This window comes from Rhinichthys klamathensis, unplaced genomic scaffold (assembly GCF_029890125.1).
Source record: "Rhinichthys klamathensis goyatoka isolate OS25496 unplaced genomic scaffold, OSU_Roscu_1.1 h1tg000032l_1, whole genome shotgun sequence".
Taxonomy (NCBI): Eukaryota; Metazoa; Chordata; class Actinopteri; order Cypriniformes; family Leuciscidae; genus Rhinichthys; species Rhinichthys klamathensis.
Window position 1 is genome coordinate 1,745,430 of NW_026606581.1, and position 9,563 is coordinate 1,754,992.

A 9,563-nucleotide genomic window follows, 5' to 3' on the forward strand; every position below is an offset into this window, starting at 1 on the left:
CAAAATCAATATTTTGATTGCTGACAGCTTCTTCCGCCATCAAGTGAGACTTGTATTTAATTGCATTCGGTACTTGCTCTACAGTAAATCGCTGAGCCATATCTAGTTTTGCTGATGACACTTGTTTTATTATCCGTGGTAATTACGAGTGAAACATCACACCATCATTGCGTATCAGACATTGTCCCCTTGAGGAATAAAGATGAATTGCACTTATTGAGTCATAAGAGATTTAAAATTCTTACACTATTACATACCTCGGGTCATTAGCGACCCTATAAACTTTTTACAAAAAATTAATTAGAAAACAGACATTTTTTATAATGTTTTTTCTTGTTATATTGTTTATAATTAATAGATTGAGGAACACTAAGAAGGTTGATGTCTAACTTTAAAAAATGAATGAGGGGTAGGGTAGTGAATGCTGTCCCGGGTCGATAAAGACCCGAGGTGCATTTAAGGGTTAATGCCGATGACACTTTTAGACACACACATATCGCATGTGCTTACAGAATGTTTTAATGCATGGCTGGATCAATTCCTGCTAGTGTTGTACGTTGCATTCTTTGCTTAAAATATTTACCTCACTATTTTGTCATATGATACAAATATCAATATAAGGGCTTTCTGACTCAAAGGGTGAATTTAGGAACCCGTTGCACTTAATTTCTTGTATTAAACGAATAAAGACAGGATTATATTGTAGAACTATTTATGCTCCAACCTATTCAAGAATGGATTTATTTTCATGGCAGCTTCAAAAACATCTTAATGTTTTGGTGTCGTTTTATTTCAATTAAATATTAGATCAATGTTTATCTAGTCATTATTTGTGCAAATGCAATTAAAACATATTAAAATATAAAAAAATATTAAGAATACAGTTAATACATATTGACTTAAATATACCATTTTTGTATATAATTTTGTTATTGGTTAAGTTTGTACAATATCATGTTGTACAACTCCCCGAAACCTTAATGATATTTACTGAACGAATACTTCATTGGAACTAAAAAAAGAACACTATATTTAAATGCTTTTTTTAAAGTAACGATTAAAATGGTGTACACTCGTCTGAGGGAAATGTGTTGTTAATTTTAATGATCATTTTAATGTCGGTCAATATAAACTTTTCTTGTAAATGTTATAAAAGTTGAAACCAACATGAACACAAAGAGTACATTTCTAGATATTTTTTTCAAACATGTTTCTTTATCATGAACACACTTATGCCATTGGATCAGACCCAAAATCAGTCGGGCTCTACAGAATGTGCACACTGTGTTCTCTATGAATCAATGTATCACAGCTTTTTAATGTCAGAAATTATTTCATTTATTTAATTCTTTTATTTTTAATTGCTGTACATAATGTGGTTGAATGTGTCTGTGGAATGCAAGACAATGCTATTTATTTTACTAATATTAAAATATGTTTAGAGTACAAATATGCGTTTTATGCATTATCAACATGTATAAACAGAATGACACTAATCATTGTTAAAGAATATATTATATATAATGTACATGTGAAAAGAGAAGAGCTGGCACAATGACGACACCTTTAGCATTTATCTACTTGACAAAGTTGTTAAGCACAAACGTTTCCATCTGCCACAAATTCTCCCCGAAAAGAGATACAAGACTGTCCAAGGATGAGTTGGCCATATTTTGTCTCATGCACTGCCAGATTTAACTGGCAAATGAAAGAATGCCATTTTAGAGAGGTGAATGCTTTGTGACACCTGCAACATTTGAGTTTATATTTTACATGAACCTGTACCAGCATCTTGGCCTAAGCCTATGGTGCATTTATTTGTTTTACTCTGTTTTGTATAAGAATTTTCTTTTTCTGTCTTTTTTTTTTACTATTAAGTTTTACACTTTTAGTATTTTAATATTCCATTATAGCAGCGGCTTTTCAGTCTCTATTTTCTAGTTTTTGGGTGAGCATTTGGAAAAAAAATCTAATTACATTAGTCTTTGGATTCTGGTGTCAAAAATAAGTTTTAATACTTAATATGTTCTCCATTAGCAACCAATTTGGCATGTATTGCTATAGTAAATAAGGAGATATTAGGCAGAATGACAGCCTTAGTCACACACACACACACACACACACACACACACAACCATTCAAAAGTTTGGGGTCAGTAAGATTTTTTTAATACTTTTTTCACAATGGATGCATCAAATTGATCAAAAGTGACACTAAAGATGATTCCACAGAAATATTAAGCAGCACAACTGTTTGATAATAATAAGAAATGTTACTTAAGCATCAAATCATCATATTAGAATGATTTCTGAAGGATCACGTGACACTGAAGACTGGAGTAATGATTCTGAAAATTCAGCTTTGCATCACAGGAATAAATTACATTCTAAAATATATTAAAATAGAAAACCCTAATATTAAATTGTAATATTATTTGTAATAATTATTCACAATTTTACTGTATTTCTGATCAAATAAATGCATCTTTGGTGCATATGAGAGCTTTCTTTCAAAAACATTAAAAAAAAATTACCTAACCCAAATATTAGATTTTGCATCATATTGATTGAAAATACAATTGGATTAAATTTATCAGTGCAAGTGACGAAGAGTAACAAATTAAAAGGTGTACAAATCATCTGTGAATGCATCAAATCACTGTGAGTTACTTGGATAGAAGCGCCTGATATTGTCAGACACAAAACAAATGTTTATGGATGTCATTTACATTATGTATTTGCTATTTATATGTCCATTGTGCACTGGTTATTAAATGTATGCAACAGACAGTTAATTAGCACACTTACTTAATGTACCCGTTTGAGGGGTATTCAGACGACAAAAGGGAAATCAACTAAATATGTTGTACTGTTGGGCCAGCCAATCACTGAAGCAATAAAATTGCCCCAGGTCCAGTACATGCTCCTTTCCTGTATGTGTACAGTGTACTTCAATAGAGGTGCTTTTTGGCAGTATATTCACTGCATTTCTTTTTCCTTTCTTTTGTTTCAAAAATTTAAATATTAAAAACCAAACAGAGCTTTAAATGGTCATTAGTTTAAAGACTGAATTTTATTTTCATGATCAGAAAAATCACCAATTGCTTTGTATTTTCATCATCATTGCTGTTTATACTGCTATCATTGCTTTTATTAAATAAAAGCCCTAAAACAAATATAGGCCTATAATGTCGAAGAGATGTGTTCACACTATGACACAATAAATAAAAATGATGCACAAAACAATGTCTGCATAATTTTTTGTGGGCCTGAGTGTGTTACAGAATTACAGCGAATCACGACTCATGCTCACACACCATTAACTAGCAAAACTAAAACATAATCCTTTTATAAGATGCTTAAACCGAAAATAAAAGGCATACATCAAAATTTATTCCAGCATGCGCAATAATACTTCAAAACATAGTGAACTATATGGAGTGTGTGATAGCATAAACTTTGTAGATTCTAGGAAAGTAAGTAAACTGAATGAAGCAAATCATTAAATAGTCCCTCCAAATCTCACATATTTCATCAGAGTGATGTCATGTCACGAAGACAGATTAGTCACTTCACTATCTTTATAGAGCCTTCCTCTTCACCTGTGTATTTTAATAGCATATATGCACATGCAAGCATGTTTTAAATCCCTTTACATAGGAAAGATACTATCACAGTCATATACATGATTATATATGTCTTACACATGGAGGCAGTACTGGAAGGGAATGATCTTTAAGTAAAGAAAACCAGAAATGGATCACACACACTTTAAATAGTATTGCCTGAGCTACAATGCATGTACTAAATCCAACTCCTCAGCTAACGCTGACGGAATAGAGACTTGACTGGAAGCTGTCGCTCATATCTAGAACTGATTTAAGGAAAGCATTTGGTTGAGAAAAAACCATAATTGTCAATAAGACTTTGATTGTATGTCACACAGGATTTATAAGAACATGTATTTAAGCACACTTCCTTAAAGGGATAGTTCATCCAAGAAAAAGAAAAGAAAATTGTCCTAATTTACTTACCCTCATGTCATTCTAAACCCATTTAATTTTGAAACACAAATGAAGAGATTTCTGTCCCTCCAATGAAACGTTCATAAAGACACCATACAAGTAATCCATATGATTGCTTTATATCATTAATAGATTTAATATAGGCGTTTATTTACATAGAAATTGACCAATGCACGTACATAACACACGTGACGTGTGAGAACCAATGAGGTTTGCTTCTATTGATCATTTTTGATGTGCTATGTGCATTGATCAGTGTTTATAAAGTGATTATGTCTCTTTAAGAGGCTTGGATTAATCTCTTAATTCATATGGATTACTTTTACACTGTTGTCATTAACTTTCTGAAGCTTTCACAGGAGAGGAGGTTTCATTCAACATCTTTTGGAAAGGCTTATGGATTTGGAACAACATGATGGCAAGTAAATGACAGATTTTTCATTTTCGAGTGAACTATCCTTTTACATTATTCATGCTCACTGTTCGTTTTGTTCAGGGTCTTGTGTTTTAAGCTCAACATCAAAAAATGTTGTGGGTAAATGATCTGTGACCTCAGTCCAAACAATCGAGTGCACATGAATGTCTATTCTTTTCAGTCATCGTCCAATGTCAAATAAAATGTTATTCAGAAGCATTTGGCTCAATTAAGCTCAACTGAGGTCAATCAAAAGTTGAGATACACCAACTAATGAGCCATATTTAGAAGCTTATGAATACATTTTACTTGACAGTACATTAATGGAAATGTTCTATAATAGTTGCGTTGCAAAATGTTGAGTTTATCATATCATGCCACTTTTCTCATCTACCACATCTGAGCACCGGCGTGATGAGCGTCCGAGTAGGAACTCTTTCTCGTGGATCAAGCTGTCGACCAGATCCTCTTGACGGTAGTTATGGTAGACCTTCAGAAAGGCCATGACTGTGATACCCAGCCAAGTCAGCCAGGCCGCCCACAACCCAAACTAGAGGAAAGCAGAGGAGGCCTGACAGTTATATTCATGTTAAAAATTGGTAATAAGCAGTGTGAAAAGCAAAACATGCCTTATCTGGAAGTCTACAACAGTTTGAAGGTTAATAGAGAAACTTTTGGTTCCATTATCCTAAAGTCAATGGTTTTTTTGAATGGGATTTTGTTTAAATACCTGAAATAAGGTCTGTGGTCAAAAACACCCTCAAGATATTTTAATATTTTATTTTAAGACAAAAATTGTTGTTTAAAAAAAAAGCATTTACTTGTCTTTAACTTTTTCCCAGCCATTGACGGAATTTTTCGCTTTACGTGTTTTCACTGTTATACGGTAAGAATCATAGACTTTTGTTAGCCACAGAGTTTATTTTCTGCAATAATCCAAAAGCCAATGGAAAAATCCGACTGGATGTTTGTCAAGGGGATCCAGAATGATGCAAAAAAAAACACCAGCCAACAATACCTCATCACTGCATCACTCTATTGGAGTGGTTTGGTCTGTTTAAGGATATATAGGCCTTATAGTTAAAATATTTGAACAGTTTGGTTTTTGAAAGAATGTATAGGAGGTTGCAAAAGTGTCTTAATTTGTTACTAGGTTGTTGTGAAAATGTTCTAGTGTTTGCAGATATCTGACTACGGGTACGTTTAAATGACAACGATAACTAAAAACGGAAAAAAAATTCCTTTGCATTATTCGCGTACAGACGACATTGTCAAACCGATGGATCCACGAAAACGATTTAAGACGCTGTATTATTCATTCCAGGCCAGTAGATGGCGATGTCACTTTGTAAAGAAACACCTGCGCATGACGTCACCATTCCACAAATTCACGTTTTTGTAGTTTACATAGAGACGATAATGGTATCGTTTTCAAAAACTTGCACTTTGAATCCTGTTTACAAAAGTTTGCGTTTTCAGACCACCAAAACACCATTGTCGTGTAAATGAGCGGCCAAAACGCAAGAGTTTTACGTTTTAGTGTACTACATACATTTTTTAAGTTTGTTTCACAAACAATTAACATTCTGAAATATTTACATATTTCATTCTAAATTTGTATGACTTTATTTCTGTGGATCACAAAAAAAGGATATTTTGAGAAATCAGTGTATCTCAAGTTCTATCTACAAAATCTTCAAAATATCTTCTTTTGTGCTCCGCAGAAGAACAAAAGTCACACAAGTGATTAAGTGTAATTGTAATAGAGTGAGTCAATTTTTTAGATGAACTATCCCCCTAAGACAACATAATGAACCCTGTTGATATAAAGCACTAGATGTAAAGTACTAAAATGTAGTCATTTTACACAGTTTGTATTCTTAACTGACCAACCTGTGCTATGGCAAACTGGTCATAAAAAGCAGAGTTGTCCAACCCTAGTTCAAGATCAGTGTCCTGGAGATCCTCACAGCTAGAAATGAACAGTAGTCATTGTTAGAAATGATTCACAGATTCTTGAAGAATCAACATTTATTGAGAGGATTCTGTTCATAAAAACTTGAAGAACAAAGCTGCTTGTTATACAAACTCAGGGTTTATATTCAAATACTGTAGCAGTTTATGGACACTGAAACGTGACTGAACTTTAACAGTCACTGAAGTGAACTGAGCCAAAAAGCCCCTGGCTAATTTCAATGTCACTAAACCCTCCTCTGACAGAGAAAAAAAGGCCCACACAATTAATTGGGGCTCTTTCCACGCTACACAGGCAGTCTGAAAACATAAATCTCACATTGTTTTTTTTTAATCTACATACATACAGGCTTAACTGAAAAGCATGCTTACCTGCTGGGCATACTGCCTCCTTCTGTGACGGCATCACACCATAGGTTGAAACCCACACTTACTATTGTGCTGGACAGGAATACAGCAAACACTACGAATGTGCTGATGAGCAGGTTTAGGAAGGCATTGAAGATTGAGCTATATAAATAGAAGAGAGATAGTTTACAAAAGTCATTGTTTACACAGTCCTGCCATTCTAAACATATTTTTTTCTTCTTCTGTGGAACACAAAAGAGGATATGTTGAGTTGCTCTTTTCCATAAAATAAAAGGAATCATTCCATAAAATGATTTACACCGTTTATCTCTAAAATGCACAAAAAAGCTTCAAGCACCCCATATGACTTAGATTCCAAGTGTCCTGAAGATATAAAAAATATATATATATATATTGAAAAGACTGAAATCTCAATTAAGATTGCTTGTTTAATTAGCCATCCCAGACAGCAAGTGTCGGCCCACATCTGGTACACATGGATTCCACACGACCCAGATGTGGGTCGACACTATGTTGCTGTCTGGGATGAGATGTGCAAGAACAAATGATGTTTGACACCAGCATTGGCACAAAGCATCTTGATGTATATTTTGGCCTTTTCCTCACATAAAAGACCTGGAGTACATGGACAACTTCTGTGGTACTTTTACCATAAATCCCCATATACTTGTACTTTTCCATTATTCTTATTTTGAATGAAAAAAAAAAACTAAAATAATAACAGCTGCTCAAATTGTTTTTCATTGCAAGAATTTTCATGTATTAATCACTTTTTTGTTGAGGAGCTTGTAATGAAAGGTTGTTTATGAAAGCCTCTGTAGATAGATTTTTATGTGAAGGGCTTGGGACGTTTTTGCTGGGAAAATCAAAAAGATGTGGCGTTTACACACATTTTTGTAAGAAAAATATCCAAATATATATCTTTATAAACTATAAAGTTATACGGCCGTACGTGAGTCTAGTTCCGGCGGAAGAGTGACCTCTGACCTGACGCATGACGTATTGACGCAGAGGATAGAGCAAAACAAAACACCGGTCATGAATTAGATGTCTTAAATTATCATTTTTAAAGAGAAATGTCAGAGGTGGTTGAGTTTGTCGCGTTGACTTGGTTGAACTATTTGTTTGAACCGCAAGAGGAGTCTACTCTCACCTAAGCTGCTTACACTACTCCTACATCCTACGCCATACACCGGAACTCAACTCTCTCGTGAACGCGAGGACGGCCGTTACTGGAATCTGGTCATTAAAGTTGACAAAGTTATAATTATGGATATTTTTCTTACAAAAACGCATCGCTTCGCTTCAGAAGACCTTTATTAACACCCCGGAGCTATTTGGATTACTTTTATGATGGATGGCTGCGCTCTTTTGGGCTTCAAAAAATGGTACCATTCACTCCCATTATAAAGCTTGGAAGAGCCAGGGTAACGTTATTTTTTAATATAACTTTGATTGTGTCTGGCTGAAAGAAGAAAGTCATATACACCTAGGATGGCTTCAGGGGGAGTAAATTATAGGATCATTTTCATTTTTGGGTGAACTAACCCTTTAAGTATGTGATTTAGTTATAGCCTACTATTAAAAGAGTATATTTAGCATGTCTATTAAAAGTAAACCACAAGGCCCTTGATGCCAGGCTAGAGACTAAAATCAGATAGCAATAATTAATCAATATAATCTCAATCAGTATGCAAATTCATTCAATGATCTTTTTAACTTTTCTGTGACTAAATCATTCAAATGTATTACCAGCTCAATTACATTTTATTAGGCCATGAAACCTACACAATAAAACTCCATAATCACAGATAGTATCAGTTTGTTATGATATTGAACAATTGTCCCAAATAATAAAATATTTAACTAAAGTATATGCTGCTGTGTGACATCACATAACTGCATCACGCTTATTCCCAATCACCGCACAGGCACGGGTTTAATAGCTTACATGTGAGACATCAAATTCACAAGTTAAACGATGAAATGAAGAATCACTCACTCATCGTGGCCTTTGCAGATGAAAAGCAGAAGCCTCCAGGCTTGCACGGCGGCCAGGATGAGGGATGCGATGGCGACAGCGGTGATGAAGCTGCAGGAGGACTGAGGTCCCCATTCCTCAATGATGAAGCGCTGCTTAGACACCGTGATGTTCTCATTCTGCCACATACCCCGCGTAAAAAGCAGACATTTTCCACGAAAATCCTCCGTGTTTTCCGACAGAGGTACTATCGCTATAAAGCCAAAGACGAAGGCTAAAAAATAAAGGATGCATTGCGCAAATATTAAATTATCCATTGGTATTTTGTCCGAGCTGTGTTGTCGGTGCGGCTCGAGCTCTCTCTGGCGCTACTGCGGCTGCGCAGTCGGACTCTGCAGCACAGGCGAGCAGAGATACAGCTGAGGGCATTTTTGGAGAAAAAAGAATCCGAACCCCACAACACTTATAGTAGCTAGTAGTAGTTTTTATGGAAGGCTAATCAATACAAAATGCTAAAAAAAAAAATCGGGTAACACGTACGTTTAATACACTTAGCCTACTGTACATTATTAAATTAACAAATCATTAAGCTAAGTCAGACGGTTTAGTGTAGGGCTTTTAAAAGTAGGCCTACAATAATAGGCAGCTTTACAGTAGTTTAATAACAAACTTCTACTGATTTTTAAATAACACTGAAAGGTTACGTCAAATGTAAGCCTTTTTGTGACTATTTATTGTGACTATTATCAAGACACAGACACTAAAATAAAATAAACATTAATTCCAATATTCATTAAATA

General features: G+C 34.6%; 1 protein-coding gene across 1 annotated transcript; it reads right to left on the reverse strand.

Moving 5' to 3' along the window:
- Nucleotides 1–4,572: 4,572 nt before the first annotated feature.
- LOC130080317 (transmembrane protein 179) lies at nucleotides 4,573–9,155 on the reverse strand. Its single transcript, XM_056245674.1, has 4 exons — nucleotides 8,785–9,155; nucleotides 6,786–6,923; nucleotides 6,333–6,411; nucleotides 4,573–4,989 (listed from the first exon to the last, which is right to left on the reverse strand). Exons 1-4 carry the CDS (start codon nucleotides 9,078–9,080, stop codon nucleotides 4,807–4,809), a joined length of 696 nt encoding a protein of 231 aa, XP_056101649.1. The 5' UTR covers nucleotides 9,081–9,155; the 3' UTR covers nucleotides 4,573–4,806.
- Between the last annotated feature and the right edge of the window lie 408 nt (nucleotides 9,156–9,563).

Excerpts from the sequence above, each read along its gene's own strand:
- LOC130080317 (XM_056245674.1), bottom strand. The coding sequence starts at position 9,080 with ATGGATAATTTAATATTTGCGCAATGCATCCTTTATTTTTTAGCCTTC. Across the intron at positions 6,924-8,784 it reads ATCTGCAAAGGCCACGATGA|CTCAATCTTCAATGCCTTCC; the intron begins GTGAGTGATTCT and ends CTATTTATATAG. Across the intron at positions 4,990-6,332 it reads ACCAGTTTGCCATAGCACAG|TTTGGGTTGTGGGCGGCCTG; the intron begins GTTGGTCAGTTA and ends GCTTTCCTCTAG.